Source organism: Phoenix dactylifera, chromosome 1 (genome assembly GCF_009389715.1).
Source record: "Phoenix dactylifera cultivar Barhee BC4 chromosome 1, palm_55x_up_171113_PBpolish2nd_filt_p, whole genome shotgun sequence".
NCBI classification, from domain to species: Eukaryota; Viridiplantae; Streptophyta; class Magnoliopsida; order Arecales; family Arecaceae; genus Phoenix; species Phoenix dactylifera.
The window spans coordinates 25,581,322-25,598,414 of record NC_052392.1 but is presented as its reverse complement, the minus strand read 5'-3'; the positions used below and the strand labels follow the sequence as shown (position 1 = coordinate 25,598,414).

At 38.2% G+C, this 17,093-nt stretch overlaps 1 protein-coding gene across 1 annotated transcript; it reads right to left on the bottom strand.

Annotated features, from left to right (window-relative positions):
• Window positions 1-2,258: 2,258 nt before the first annotated feature.
• On the bottom strand, window positions 2,259-14,732 carry LOC120112009 (probable GTP diphosphokinase CRSH1, chloroplastic). Its single transcript, XM_039130590.1, has 4 exons — window positions 14,209-14,732; window positions 8,823-9,755; window positions 3,239-3,526; window positions 2,259-2,628 (listed from the first exon to the last, which is right to left on the bottom strand). The coding sequence occupies exons 1-4, from the start codon at window positions 14,629-14,631 to the stop codon at window positions 2,491-2,493; spliced, it is 1,782 nt and encodes a 593-aa protein (XP_038986518.1). The 5' UTR covers window positions 14,632-14,732; the 3' UTR covers window positions 2,259-2,490.
• Between the last annotated feature and the right edge of the window lie 2,361 nt (window positions 14,733-17,093).

The following is a 17,093-nucleotide window of genomic DNA, read 5'->3' as shown; positions in this document are numbered from 1 at the left end:
GGGGGTTAGCATATCGCCCGACGACCCTACATCAGGACCCTTCACCTAGGTCAATCTAAAAATCACTAAGAGTCGTACTTACAGAGTTCAATCAACCCTAGAGAGAAAAAGTTTAGATAGAGAGAGACTTATAGAGAGAGAAACAAGGAGAATAAGAGAGAGAAATTGGAGAAAGAGAGAAAGGATAGAGAAGGAGTAAACATAGCTCTCTCTCTCTCTAATCGATGAAGAGGGGAGGTAGCTACTGGTGGAAGACGGAAGGCCCGAGAAACCACGACTGGCCAACTGATAGTCGGCCGCTAGTGGTAGCAGGCAGTTGGCGGCGGAAACCCATTCGAAAATAGGGGTCTCTAGCCCTTACATCTATTCCCAAGGCTTCTTGGCGGTTAGAGCCCCGACCTTGGCTGCAAAGCATCATGAGAAACTGGGCGGAGACCTTGGAGACAAGATTCAGCGGCGCTACCAACTAGAACAAAGGAATGAAATCAGAAAAATCCAAAGAAAAATAGACCATCCGATCCTAACAAAAATCCGGCGATCATCAGTCGAAATCAAAGCTTTCGAGGACCACGGAAGAAGGAGAGAGAGACCAATCGAAAGTTGTCAGGTTCTTACCTGACTTCCAGCAACAATTGGCCACAGCAACAACGCTAACACGGTCGGCGATTGCAAAAGAAATCAAAGAGGAATCCGGCTACTCATCTCCGATTGGGGTTGGTTCTCCGGTGGGGGTGGAAGGATGGGTAGGAGCTCTAAATAGAGCTCGGTCACAATCGGAATCCGACTAGTAGTCGGATTGTCGGATTCCATGTGAGGAGCACAGAAGGAAAAAAACTCCCACCAGGAGTCTCTTTCCAGCTTGTACGTGCGCTTCTCCATTTTTTTCCTTTCGTTTGGGCCAAAATGACTGGGCCGGTCGGCCCAGTTTACTGGGTCTTACGCAAACACAAGAAAGATTGTGATCTGTAACTTCACTATGAACCAAGATCAATGAAAGGATATCTAAAGATAATAATTTAAATGACATAACGGAAGGAAAAGCAAACAAAACAAGCAAAACCTCCTCAAAACAACCCCTCACTGGAACATGATAAGAAACCCCAGGAAACAGTCAGATAACAGGAACACTAGTTCAGTCCTTTTTCTTTTTTCTTGCTATACACAGGTGAAGGTTTAAATCAAGTACACTTACAAAAACACAGCCTCAGATTAGTTTCTATCTAGAACTTTGAAGAAAGGAGAGTTACTCGAGGACTTCATCTGTCCAACTGTTAGGTTGGATGCAGTCGATTGCTTCACCAAATTCATGATCTAATCTACCCGATTCAATGAATTCCAAATCCACCAAAAGAACCTCATAATGTCTGGCAACCTCCTCTGCACTTCTCTTACCTCCAATTATGGAAGAAACTGCCTTCCATCAGTCAGGGCTCTTTTGATCAATACCTGCTAAAGCCATCTTGAAGAACTTATCCTCCTCCCAACTCCAACAAGAAAGTGCATTTCCATGCTCATCCACGTCCACCATAACTGAATATTCGAGCTCTCACAAGCAGGAAACAGCAAGAAAGGAAGGAGAGGAAACTGATCAACACTCCAATCCAAGTAGTTGTTGAACACAAGTATGGGAGTCTCCATTCTCTGACCCTCAAAGCCTCCTCTTTTCTGAATTGGTTTTGAAAATTCCATGTGGGAGAGATTCCACTGGGTATCACCTCAAGCCTAAGTCCAGTGTCAAAAACTAATACACATATTACATAGAAAGATTTATAATTTGCATATAAATCACATAAAAACATATCCTTCTATTTGTGTCCATGACTTGAGCAATATGGCAGGAATACAGGTACCCGACAAAACATCTACGACTGAATATTATCACGGAATTACCCCATATACCAATAACTACTTATAGTTCATTGTATAAGCAATAAAAAGATTATCTTAATGACAGAACCAGCGAAAACTAAGACACCTTTGCATATCAATTACTATCAAAGCAGAAGACCTTACCTATTATTTATATTAAAATTTAAAAGAATCCCCTTTGCCAAATATGAAAATATGCAAGACATATTAACCCCATCTGACCAACACTGCATTAACAATATCAAGAAGACCCAGGAATGTAAGTTCTTAAAAGTTTGCTGTTGCTGTGGAGACCCAGTATCTGAAAACGTCTGATAGTTGCACAAATTAAGAGAGAGAAGACAGAGCATTTACTTGGGAAAGAAGCAGACAAGCAGTCAAACAAAAGATTTCTGAGAAGGTTATGAACAGCCTTGATTGAAACATTTGCAGTCGTTTCTTACAACCTCAAAGCAATTGTGACACTAAACTCTAATTGCAGATAATCAGTTTTCACTACAATATTTTTACCATATATAGAACTCAGTACAGCAGGTATACAAGAGCTCTACCAAAAAACTACTCTACATTATAGCCCTTTTGTTTCTAATTTTCTTCCTGTTCAATACACTTACAATAGTTTTAACTAACTGCCAGCTTGTCGCCCAACTCCTTGCGGTAAACCTGGATTAAGCCAGTACTGTCAGTAATCTGCAGCTTCTCCCCCAACAGAGTTCTGTAGTTATCATCTTTGTCCTCCAAATTTCTCGTAAGTTCAACCTAAAATAGTAATAAGCTATTGAGTTCAGCAATAGAGAGAACCATAAAAGCAACTTCTTTTAATTGGAACAAGTCATTTGAATTTCATTCTAACAACTTTTAATAAATGGAGGGGCCTTTAGTTTTAGTTAGGTTCTTTGGTGCTCGAGAACCAGAGTATTATAGCTCATGCAGTCTTCCTGAATATTTAAAACTTAATATCTTTTGTGCAAAAGTTGATATATTTATATGGCATACTTAACATGGCTGTTTATACAATATAATACGAAAATGGCCTGGAGTTCACATTCAAGTGATGTTAGCTTATATATTTTCTTAATAATTCTTTTGTGATGCCCCTCTTTTTTACAAAAACATGCTTCAGTTTGAATCAAATACTTCGCTGTTGCAAATGTTGATTATCCATGATTAAAGCAGTACCAGAAAGCTAGAAAAGTGTGTGAAAACCTGTGTCATGGTCACGCACCCCCTATGTTGTGCAGCACCACCAGCTGTATGGTGGAGTACCCAGACAAAACAAGGAGATGTCTGGCTCACAGAGCATGTAAAGCTGTTTCTCACCTATTCAGGTGTAGATATAGCTCTTTTCATCTAATTTACTAAACTTTACCTGTCTCTGAAACAAATCAAACTCTTCAGAGCTCAATGAACCATCACTATTTGAATCCAGAAGTTGCATTAGCTCCTGTGCATCTTCACCTCCAGCTCCAAGCTCTTCCATCACTTCTGCAAGTTCCTCGATACTAATCCTCCCATCACCATTTTTATCAAGAAGATGAAACACTAGGTTTCTGTGGTTGATCTTTAGAGCCCCTCTCTGATTTGCAGATGGTATATCCCTAAGACGCACAGCTGCAAGTTCAGCTGCGGCCATCATAATTGTCTTCAGCCGTTTTGCCTGAACAAATAAAATAGTGAGGGGTAATGAGTTTGAGTTGTAAATGACAATGCCTACAACAGAAAAATAAAAAGCTTTATAAAATTGAATAATGACACCATACTTCCTTGCTGATAAGATTGAAATACATGTGGTCTGGCATACAAAGTTATCAACTGTGCAAAATATGAGAATTATTCAAAGAGTTATAAACATGTAAGCGTTTTGGAGAATTATTTTGCTCATAAAATGTAAAAGGTTCAAAATTAATTGGAAAAAGATTATTTTGGAGGAATTAATGTCTAATACTCTCGATGAGTCATCCATTTACCCCCTATCACGGGCTAAAGCCTCAGACAAAGCTTTAATTTTTCAAATCCTCTGTTACATTTTCAATAAGATACACTAAGACTAGTTGCTATTTACAAACCCATCTTTGCTGTCACACATGCTCAACATTACTTGCTCCAATTACTAAATGCTTTCATCTTTTGCTCATATATTTAGCTCCAAGTAGGGCGGCAATGCTTAACTATTTAACCTATTTCACTTGTTTTAACCCATTGTAGATCAGGTTTAGATTTCCTATTTAATCAAATGGTCAGTTTCAAGTCTGGATTTTTGACCTGTTTAATAAACAGATTGGGTTTGGGTTGATAGATTTTTAATCTATCCTGTATCTGACCCAACCTGTATCTGTACCCATTTTCAACACTCCAAATACCATGTCTCATTATACAAAACTTTGTATTCAGAAGCACCATACTCCTTCACATTTTTGTCCATTATATATAAATACCTGATGTCACAAACTTAACAATTTTACCTTTGTCCTTGCCTGCTAATCTAATCTAACAATTTCTAGAAAGGTTTAAGGTCACGTTTTAGCTAGAGGTAAAATCCATTTCTTTCCCCACATGCACTAGAAACTTTCCCCCACTTCAGTATGTTATTAGGTTTGATTTACTTGTACTTCAAACTTTCCCCCACTTCTGCATGCTATCAGGTTCAATTTATTGTGCTTTTAACTTTTGGTCCTCTGATACCTCCACTTACATTACCTTTAGATTGGCTAACCTTGTAAGTTCTTTCCCTCCTCCCTTTTTGAATCTACAGAAACAGTATCCAATGTGTACTCTCTTATGTTCTCTACCATTCTTCCATAGTAAACACTACAACATATTGTGAATTAGTAGGACTAACATTCCTCACATTCACGGTAAAGTCTGCTCTTGTGTCACTCGAACAACACATGCCACCTCTCTTCTAGCCATTCCACAAGAAACCTAAAACCCTTCTCTTTATGTGGCATCTTCTGGTGTTCACCCCAAATAAAACTAATAAATTCATGCAAAAGAATGATATTATTCTGTTGACAAAAGCAAACAAATGCTGAAAATAAAGTGACAAATGAAAACTGCAATATACTATAAAACATAAACCTATTTTTAAACAAGTTCCAACTCAGGTAGGCTTCCTTAAACATAAAAGAGTACTCCTCAGTTAGGTTTCTTTCAAGAAGGTAATGATATCTAGGATTAGCCACAAACTGTAGGAGGAGGTATGAACCTACCAGGATTGGACAGGCAGCATATATACCTTAATATAGCCCAAATTAAGGAAGCCTATAGCATCTCAAACCCCTTCCAAAAAAATCAACTTAACCAAAATAAAGATGAAGATCAGATAGAGAATGTGTAGGGTCTGTGTTGTAGATCCACTTTAGCTAGAATCAGTCCTCCAAATGCCTTACTAGTTTGCATCTACTTAGCATTAATATATCTCCCAAATCTTTCCATGTTGCCCAACTGTTACAATTCTGCATATCTTGTGTAGTTGATCTAGGACGATCACCATATTCCTTGCGGACCAATTAGGGTAATTCAGTTAGGTCTTAATAGGGTCCAGGACCAAGATCTACCACATCCAGAGCAAGTGCAAGGCAAAATTTCTTGAGGGCATAACTTTCACATACAATGTCCATCTTTGGTCTTTTTTCTTTTTGAAATTTGATAAGTTTTTCGAGATCTACAATATGGCGACCGGTCAATATACCCATGGGGATTGAAAAGAATCTGATTGGTGGCTGCTTAGGGATCTAATATGCTTGGTGCAACTCAAGCAAATATTTATAGTAAACATTGACCAGGGTTAAACTCATACCCCTGAAGCATTAGACAACAAAGTAGAATACAAAGTTTACGTAGATATTGACAGCTAGCTTCTAGGCCAATTTTACAATTTTGTATTTTTTTTCTATTTTTGAGAAAGTTCCATATCTTAGCTAAATGAGGAATCCAGCTCAGATTTGGAGAGGTGGAACAAACTAGTATTGATCTAGTATTGATGGAGGCCTTATATCATAATTTTGTACATTGGTTTTGCAAAAAGTAAATAGGGTAAAAACTCTACTTCACCTCCCTATAGAAGTTCATTTTGTTTTATTGTTCCTCTCGTTCAGAGAGAGATTTTAGTTGAGCAGATTGGAGGAAGCAATTCCTTCTCTCTCCAATTGGATTAGTAGTATATGTTAACGATAAAAGACAGTGAGGACAGTAGAAGAGTACAGTTGTAAGTTACTTGAAGAGTACAAACAGATATGAATTTGAACCTATTTTATAATTGAAATTATCAAATCCTTTAAAAGTGTAAGATGAGGAAAGTTAAAAGATGTAAAAGAAAAAAAAAAGTTTCAACTCACTCCATGATGTTCTGAAATTCATGTCTTTATAGTCGTCTTGTTTAATTAAGCTCAAGGGAAGCTACAAGATATAGCTGCTAGGTTTTCGAAGGAGCATGCTGCCAACAACAGCCATGCATATGATATGCCTCTTGATTGACAAAATGATTCTAGATTGGAAGACACATACCAAGTACTTGACTGAGGTTCAGAACTAGGCAATCCAGATATATTTCTAAATACTAAGATATGGGTATGTCTGCATTGCTCGTCCATCAGCAGCACGAGATCATAACATGATTGGTGTGGCTAAAGGAAATGTTGGATGATCCATTAACTGGTTTTTAAGTCTCACATTTGAGCCCAATAAACAATTTTCTTTTAAAATTTACTTAGAGTGTTTATATCAAAGGATTGGGAGTCAGAAGAAGACTGGTTAAAGCTGTTGGAAGCATTCCACATATACGGGTGTAAACGACCCAAACATGAGCAAGCTGCCCCCAGCTGGAACTTGGCTTAAAGTACTGCAATGCCAGCTTGAGCTTGTTTTGAGCTAGGATGAATTGGCTCAAGTTTGCTCATTTCTCATCAAGCCAAGCTCAAGCCCGCTTGTTTAAGCTTGTTGAGGCAAGGAGAAGGACAAAAGAGGAGAGATACATCATCATTGGTGTGAATGGAAGAGGAAATTCTGGACATAAAATACTGAAATCAATGTCCAACGATATCCAGATCTCTACCCTCCACTATTGTTAACTCTGTCCATGCCATATTTGACGGTAGACCTTTGTCAAGAAAAGAAAAGGAAAAAGAGAATGACCTCAGTCCTTCCCATTGCGGCCCACCACTGAGGAGGATAATAGAAGGGAGGAGGTGGAGTAAGGAACCTTACCTTAAAGATTTGGGGCTATGGAGCCTGAGGGCCTAGAGGTTTTAATAAAATAGGGAAGGGGGGAGATGAGAAAGATTGCAGCTGGCTTGCAGCGCTTTTGGAGAGGGGGTAGATTGGGGGCTAGGCCAACCTTTGAACGTAAGAGCATGAAAAACTGAGCTGTTCAGAATATAATCCAATGGCTCACAAGTATCCTTTTCACAATAGACCAGTGTGCTGGTCCCTCGTCTCCCTACTCTACATGTTGTAACCACCCCCATCTTGAAATGGTTACGCATCACTTGTACACTAAAAGAGGGACAGAAGTACACCTCCCAAATTTGTGTATTTATTAATCTACATCAACCAGCACTAATCTTCTTTTTTTTAAAAAAAAATCTAATCAAGATCACAGTCATTCAAATTAGATACCCCATGCTCAGTAGTAGCATAATATATAATTATATTAATAATTATATTAGTTACAATTTTGAGCTATATTGAGCTGAAAACAAGCAAGCTCGGCCTACCTCATGTTCAGCTCATTTGGCTTTCGAATTCAAAAACCTAGCTTGTGTTTGGCTCAGTTATTAATTGAGCAAGCTCATACTGAGCTGAATTTTGAGCAAATACAAGCTGCTCACAACTAGCTCATTTGTTTGATAGCCCTAATTCCATGTAGATAACACAATTACATACAAAATACTGAACAATCAAACAATAACTAAGCTATATCATGCTACCTCCAACTTATAAGCAGTTCAATTCAAATTGACTTCTGGACAGGTACAACATAGATGAAAGGGATGGCAATATCTTAAGCAGGAACACATCCTTAATGCTACAGACAAGCCATCAAACCAAAATTGCTTCTTGCTTCCACCTAAAACTTGATATATATGTAAAGTTAAAACTGCATATTGCACTTCTAAAAAAAAAAAGAAAAGTTCTCATACAAGCAAGCAATTGGCAGGCTTAATATAGAGATGAGCTCACATGAACCACTGATGTGGCCGGGTATTTTTCAGGCTTCATTTTTCCAAACTTATTTTATTTTAAGACAATTACTGGTGTTCTTATACAAGCAAGCAATTAGGCTCTGGGTTCAGTTTCTAGTGATTTCATAAATTGCATAAAGGGGATGAGACAATTACTGAGCACATGGAGAGCATGTGTTGGCAAACCAAAGTGGGATATATGAAGCAGAAGATGTATTGGCAGCTCATTACATGAAGCATTCAATACAAGATAGCTGATCTTCAAATATGTATAGGGGAAGAAGCATGTTAGATGCCATTGCAAATAGAAGACAAATTAACCAAAGGGTAGCCAATCAATGCTTCAAGCTAATCTGCATTCTCCTACGAATTTGCTAGTGGAAGATGGGACTGTTTTCATGAGAGAAGCAACAAGAAATTCAGATGTCATGGCAAAAAATATAATGCCAAGTGCCATAAGAGTGGAAGATGAGGCTATATTTCAAGTAAATGTCTTATGATATCATCTTATCCATTCTAGAATTATTTCTGCAACTAAAATTAAGTTTTCTGGCTCAATTTTGCATCAGGCTGCACCTGTACGTATCCTCTATAGACACCAACAAATCACATATCTAGAGTAACAGGTTATAGAAATAGTCCTATAAAAGCATATCAGAATATGCAGAAATTCATTTTCCTTAGTTGAAACTCTTGGAAATCATTAGTTGGTTTCACTGCATTGATGAGGAAAATTACATAAATGAACTGCATAAGTGAGGAGCTTCTCACCTCTTCTGGATCAGTAAGACCGCCCTTGTACAATGAATGGGATGCAGCTCCACCAACTGCCAATGTGTCCATCTCCGTGGTGCGTATCTGTATCTCCATCATTGGTCTAACCTTTCCTTGTTCGCTGATATCAACAGCCACATGTAAACTTCTGTAGCCATTTGGTTTGGGTCTGGCAATGTAGTCTTTTGTCCTGTCGGGTATTTCCTTCCAGAGGGTTTGGATCACTTCACGTGTCCTGTAACAAGCCCTATGCCCCCTCTCCAGCATACTATCACCAGGTTGAGGATTCAAGATAACCCTCAAACCCAAAAGATCATTTACTTCTTGTGGCTTAGATCCATTTTTCAATAGCTTCTTCATAGTGCTAAAACGGCTTTTATATCGACCTTGAATCAAGATGCCATCCACAATCTCCTCCAACTCGGCATCAGCCTTTAGTGCTTGGAGAAGCTGCTCCTTGTACACATCTATCAAGTGCTTGCAATCTGTTTCATAGCTTCTCAACCATGTATCAACATAAAGATATGAATAGGGAAACAAGTATCGAAACGAGAGGTCCTCCAGCTCCAGTGATAAGGCACCTGCTCCAACAGCATGGGCAAGAGGGGCATATATCTTCATAACCTCAAGGGACATTATCTGCTGCTGATATCTTGGAAGGAAATCAAGATGCTTCATCGTGTCAAGTTTAAGAGCAAGCTCTAAAATCACTGCCCGAATGTCATAGTAAGTCAAACAGTACTTCCTCAGTAAAGTAGCATGCTCATCATCCACGATGTCAACCTTTGAAGGAATGTGCCTTATCCGCAAGCACTCATGTAGCAAATGAGCAGTACTTGCACCAATTTGGCTTTTGACATCATGCATGGTTAGAGCCCCCGCCTTTAGGACTTCTCTCAGTATGCCAGCCGAAATAACTTCTGCATCCATCTGCAAATTTACTCAGTTTGATCATATGAAAGCCCCAGAGAAAACAAAGATAAGCCCATGCTTTCTCTTTTATGCATACATATGTTTTGTCAGTAATTATTTGATGGTGAATTACAAGAATGGCTCTATCTACTGATTGTTGTCCATTCTTACTCATAACAGCAATAGTGAAACACGCCAATTGAGTTTCAAATCTAAAATGTGATGAAGAAATCTCTTTCATTCCACTTCAACAAAATGACCCAGAAAAATACATATTTATATATCCACATAAATGTTTATCTACTATCCTTTCCATAATGTTCTCAATTTTTGTTCAATTATGCTATGACCCAAATTGATGCCAAGTCGACATAAATTGATGATTTGTTAAGTTTTTCTTGTCATCTTCCTTCATTTAATACTATTTGTATAATACCCAACCCAACTAATAAAGAACTAGGCCTATTCCACTTGATCAGCTTAGATGTAAGAGTTGGAGTAGGAGATAGAAAAAGAAAAAAAAAGGGATAGAGCCATTTTCGACTCGGGGTAGGAGACAAACTCCTCCATCCCGATTTCTTATGGAAGCTAAAAACCTAGCCTCCAGCGGCTATTTAAAGATTTCCACACCCCCTTTCACCTCACTGCCGACAAGTTTTGTCAATCACCACCACTAGACCACTGTTGGTTCCTTCTCCTTCTCCTCTTAACTTCCAATGGTCTTGGCACGCGGTGCTCATTCGAGATTTTAGTTGAGCGCTCGCTAGAGTTTTAGGTTCTAAGAGGGATTGTCGAAATTATCTGGACCTATAGTTTGGTTTCGTTTGCAAGGTAAGTAATGTAAACCTTTTTTCTAGATTTATCAAAAAATTATATATTTTTTGAATTGAATTATTCTTGATGTATAAACTTTATGCATAACGTTTTATTATTATATATGCCTTTTTCTAAAATATTGTATGATTCTTGATCGAATGTATTAGTTTCGATATGAATTATGCTCGATTGATTTCGATGTCATATGATTTTGTGTATCTTACGATTTAGAACACTGAACATGCTTTTGAGAAGAAAAAGAGTTTTAATTTAAAACGAATTTGGACTCGCAACTAGACTATATTTCGATGCCCGCTCGTGGGGGTTGCATGTTGGCACTTCGACACCCTGCCACTGGGGGTTGCACATTGGCAATTCAATACCTAGACAGTGGGGGCTATACGTTGGCACTTCGATACTCTGCTAGTGGGGGTTGCACGTTGGCACTTCAATACTTTGCCATTGGGGGTTACGCAATAGCACTTGGATGTGGTCATAGTTCTTGGCTGTCGAGAGAAACTTAATGTTTTGAAAGAAATTGATTTATGAACAAAAATTTGAATTTTGAAATGACAATAGTGTTTAAATCTAGTTTTGAATTGATATACTTTGCATGCTTAATTCCAACATATTATTATTATTGCCTGATTAATCTGGTTAAAGTTTTTATTGCTTACTGGGTTGTCTAACTCATTACTCCATATCTTACTATTTTTACAAATCCGAGAACTAAGATGGCACAAAGTTATGATCAGAAGAGTGACTAGCGGTTGAATTTGACATCTTTAAATTTAGATCAGAATTTAACTAGAGTTTGATGTAAGATTTGTTAAATATTGTTGATTCTGTGAGACATTAAAATTGAATTCTAGTTATTTAAATTAAAGTTTAAATATTGCTTATTTAAATTTATTCTGCTGCTTGTTTTATGATATTGTGATAAGATGCCTTGCATGCTTGTGGGGAGAGTTCTTTATGAGGATGCGGAGGTTGCCGCGATCTTCAGTCAGGGGCGTGATAATTATTATGGTGTCAGAGCATAAGTGGATAAATTATGATATAAAGTCAGACATAGTATGAGTGTAGATGGGTAGACACTAAGGATATTGTGACATTAATTTATGTCGATTGTAATATAACTTAGAAACTTATATTTGACATAGGTGTGTTGGTGAGTTTGAATCAGAGTGCACAATGGAAGTGTAATGGTTTTAATTATTTTTTTAAGCTGATAGAACAATAATAAGACGAAAGATTTATTTTTGAAATTAGAAGGTTGTTTGAGGCAATAACCCTTAAATTTTGAAAACTTCGGTAAGAAAATTTCGAGGACAAATTTTTTTTAAGGAGGGAAGAATGTAATACTCAGCCCAACTAATAAGAAACTGGGCCTAGTCCACTTGATTAGCCTAGATGTAAGAGTTGGAGTAGGAGACAGAAAAAGAAAAAAAATGAATAGGGCCCTGCTCGACTTAGAGTAGGAGACGAACTTCTTCTCCATCCTGATTTCCTATGGGAGCTAGAAAATCTAGCCTCCAATGACTATTTAAAGACCCCCTCACCCCCTTTCGCCTCACTGCCGACAGATTTTGCTGATCACCATCGCTAGACCACTATTGGTTTTTTCTCCTCTTGATTTCCAACGGTCTTGGCCTATGGTGCTCATTGGAGATTTTTGTTGAGTACTCGCCAAAGTTTTATGTTCTAAGATGGATTGTCAAAATTATTTAGACCTATAGTTTGGTTTTGTTTGCAAGGTTAGTAATGTAAACCTTTTTCTAGATGTATCGGCAAATTATATATTTTATGTATTGAAATATTCTTGATTTATGAACTTATGCATAATGTTTTATTATTATATTTGCCTTTTTTAAAAATATTGTATGATGCTTGATCGAACGTATTGGTTTTAATATGGAATATACTCGATTGATTTTGATCTCATATGATTTTGTGTATCTTACGCTTTGGAATATTGAACATGTTTTTGAGAAGAAAAAGAATTTTAATTCAAAACAGATTTGGACTCGCAACCAGACTATGTTACGATACCCTGCCAGTGGAATTTGTACGTTGGCAGTTTAATAGCCTATCAGCAGCGGTTGCATGTTGGCATTTTGATACCTAGCCAGTGGGGGTTGTATGTTGACACTTCGATACCCAGCCAATGGGGAGGTTGCACGTTGGCACTTAGATACCATGTTAGTAGGGGTTATACATTGGCACTTTGATACACTGCCATTGGGGGTTATGCGATGTCACTTGGATGTGGTCATAGTTTTTGGCTATCGAGAAAATTTTGATATTTTGAAAAAAATTGATTTATGAACAAAAATTTGAATTTTGAAATAACAATAGTATTTAGATCTAATTTTGAATTGATGTACTTTGCATGCTTAATTTCAGCATATTATTATTATTGTCTGATTAATCTGGTTGTAATGTTCATTACTTACTGGGATGTCTAACTCATTGCTCCATATCTTACCCTTTGTAGATAATGAGAACTAAGATGACACGGGGTTATAATCAAGAGAGTGACTAGAGGCTGAATTTGACATCTTTAAATTTAGATTAAGATTTAACTAAAGTTTGATGTAAGATTTTTTAAATATTGTTAGTTCTATGAGATATTAAAATTGGATTCTAGTTATTTAAATTAAAGTTTGAGCATTTCTTATTTAAATTTATTCTGCTGTTTGTTTTATGATATCGTGATAAAATGCCTTGCATGCTTATGGGGAGAGTTCTCTATGAATATGCGACAATTGCCAAGACCCTCGACTTGCGATCTTGGGTCAGGAGTGTGACAATTAGTCTACTAAATTTTTTTCTCTACATAAAGTGATGCAAAGTTAATATACCAGAGAAAAGCTTTTTATTAGCTGAATTAGAAAGCCAATCTGTTTTCTCATGAGAAGACACCAAAGTGGACTGTAATTCCCAGAATCAGCAAGAATGAACTCCATCCCTCAAAATAATTTACTAATAAAACCAGGCTACCAACATATCTATTCATCCAATTTCAGTAAAAGAACAAAACGCAATGAGGAATACATGGATTTCTCCTAAAGAATGAATTTTTAATAGAAAATAAATTATAATAGCATGATTTTTTCCCCAAGAAATCATTTTAAGTGGGTAATATCAGATATTCAGAGTGTTGGAAATATTTTGCCTAAAAACTGCTATATTCTTATTTTATAAAAATATTATATAGGAATAGTCTATTAGAATAAAATCAGAAGATTGAAAAGAGCTTCCTTGGATCAGGTGTGATACACTATCTTAAGAACATAATTTGTCCCCTAAATGCAGCCTTGCGGCGATCTCCTTCATATGCTCAGAAAATAAGAAAAGGATAGAAAACAGAAAGTTGAAGAGCGGAAAAAACTCTATAACCGTAGTAAAAACTTCAGAGAGACGGTACCAGTGAGAAAGAGAGAGATCAAATTATGTTTGAATTAATTTCGGTAGAGTCTATTTATAGGCTCTATCCAGAAAACTGAAGCGATCGGAAACCAACGTTCTCTCTTTTCGAAAAGTCGCTACTTTTCTGAAAGAAGGAACAAAAATTTTAAGATTTTTAAAATATGAGGATAATTCTGGTCTATTTTTTTTTAAAATTATTTTTTTTCTAAGTTAAAACTCGTACCTGGAGATCAGCAAGTAGAAAGGCGACGGAGAGGGCACGGGAGAGCGGTGAGCGGCCACCGGGGGCCAAGGGAAGCGCCTGGAGTAGTGGGATGGAGAGCTTCAGAGATTTGAAGAGGAGACGAGAGGAGGAGGAAGTGGAGATGGCGCCGCCCATCCTCTCCGTGAGCTCGTTGAAGGCCCCCACCAGCTCCACCACCATCTTCCCCCCAGGCTGCTCCACCATGGGAGGGCTCTTCGGAGAAACATCACCCGCGGCACCGGCGGAGGACCGGATCCGGAGGGTAAGATAACCGCGGGAAGAGCAGGGGGAGGTGGTCCAAGTGGAGTAGACGAGGGATTTGGGACGAAGAGAAGAGAAGCTTTTTCTTTTGGGGAAGGGGCGGAGGGAGGGGTGGCGGAGGTGGTGGCCGGCGGTAGCCATGGCGGCGGCGGAGGAGGAGGAAGAGAGGTGGTGGCCCTGGTGTCCCCAGGTTCCTCACAGTCTCTGTTTCTCTTTTCTCAGTGGTGGGAGACTCCTGCTTGCTTTGTGCGGTGGGCATAAGTGTATAACGGTGAGGTTAACGGCTGGCTATGGAACTGCCGTGTCAGCAATCAAGAATTACATGACTTGCAATACTGTCGGAGAAATACTTTTCTGACATTTTTTTTATTTTGATAACAACTGTGTATAAGTGTACACAATCTGAAACAAACTATATATAAGCTAATGAAAATTATACATATTTATAAATAATTTCTGAAGCAAAACTATATTTGCGAAAGTATGTGAATTTTTTGGTTGATTTGTGGTGGGTGTTGCTTGAAAGAGGATTAAAGTCTTCTTGAGAAGGAAAAGAAAAGAAAAAGGAGGAAATTGATTAAAGATTGTTGTGGATTATATTCCCTTTAGGAAAAACAAATGCTTACAGAAAAGTAGCAAGGACGGAGCTGGGAGCCCACCCACAACTGAAAAAATACTTTGGATGCTGTTTGGATGTTGACAGTGAGGTTAGGGGTAGATTTGCGGTTTGAGTTCGGACCTTCTTCAATTCAGTACCAAACAGAGAGAGCCAGTTGAATACTCATGGACTTCCATGTATGGTACAATGGCTGTGATTGCATGGGCTCTAACTATGCATGAGAAAATGCCTGGTATAAGGCTTATAGAATCATGGCCATTGTATCAAATTCAGATGGCCATGATTGCTGAATTAGCCCTTTCCAGTATAACTGTCCTGAACTGGAGAGGATTCCAATTCTACCAATTTAACAAGCCAAACAAAAGCCATCAGCCAGCTATTGTCGCTAAATATAATCCATCAGTTTTCAACTTTCTTAAAAAAAACTAATTTTAGGTTTTATGAAAATTGAAAATCTGGCATGAAACGCAACCTATTGTCGCTTTTCTGTCCCATTTCGATCAAGCCAAGGAACTTAGGATTCTCCAAAAGCTCGGTTGGTCGAGGTAAAGGGGCCACCAAGCTTGACCGAGCACAGTCTGGATGCGTGCGCGGGCATGCTACTAATGTTGGGATATGGTGGAAGAGTATAGGTTGAGCTATGTTAAGGATATAGCATTATGGTAGAAAGCTAAGTTATACCTATATCTAGGATGAACGAGTAAGGTAAATGTAAAGATAAAAGTAATTGGCCATAGATAATATAACTATCAACTTGGACGGTTCCTCTCTATATCTAGTCTCCACTCCTGATAGTTCTGAAAACTGCTGTCAGCCATCGTTCGGCTATGCATATGTATATATATTCTTCAACTACCAGACTGATAGCATGCCTTATCGGCCTTTAACTTATCTTGATATAGCTTGTGTTGACAAATTTTCTTCATTTAGCCTACAAATGACATCTTCTATTCTAGAAAATCTAAAATTGGTATAGTCGTCTCAGTCTTCTGTCGATCATCTTTTATGGTCAAGACTTGACCTTTTCGGCCCGCTTCTCCATATCAAAGCCGAATTTTATCTATTTGGTCCAGATCTCTACCCTTTAGTGTGATTTTACAGCCGAACTAAATCTAGTCTTAGTAAAAATCACGTGATTCTCACATGCTTTGATTTTATCAAACTTAATCCACATGGTGTTTGCTCTTAGCTTCCAACTATATTGTTAAGATATGGTATAAAAACAACATTAATTAGTCAATACCCTAAAATGCAATCTAACCTGGTTAATAATTGGAGCTTTCTCTTCTCTCTCCTTATTTCATTACCTTTGTCTACAATTAGTTATAATTTAACCTATTTATCTGCCGGCAAATTGATGTCCAAGACAATCTTTAGGAGTATTTTAAGTTAATTAGCCCCCAAGCCCACATAATCTGCACTAGCCCCCACGGCCCCACCCTTATGATCTTGGGCTTTTGGTGGCGTAGTGAGTATGTAGAGGAGGTAGGGCCATGGAGAGCCATCATTGCTATCGTTATCCTTCTCGTCAGAACTCTTATGCTTCTTTTTCTGCCTGGTTCTCGAGCCATGGCTAGCAAGAGCTTCGTTGTCTGCAATTTTAAAAGATAAAGCTAGATTTGAGCAAGGCAACGAGTATACACTAATACACACCAACCTGAGCCGGCCCAACTCTTAGGCGACTGAGGCAGTCGTTAAAGGTTCCGGCCCAAAGAAGGCCCATCGCATGAAAGACCTTAAGGCTCGTTTGGTTCGCGGGAAAAGAGGGGGGAAAGTGTGGTTAACGGAAAAGTAATGAGATGCCTCTTATTTGGCTAGAGTTTTCAAAGGAGAGAGATGGAAAAGTTGTATTCCAAGGGGAATATGATTCCCACATTTCATGGGAAAGTCTTTCCCATGAGAAACATGGGAAAGTTATTTTCCAATGAGGCGGAAATCACTCCATTTTTATTTTTTTCCCAAAAAAGTCCTTCAGCATTAAAGA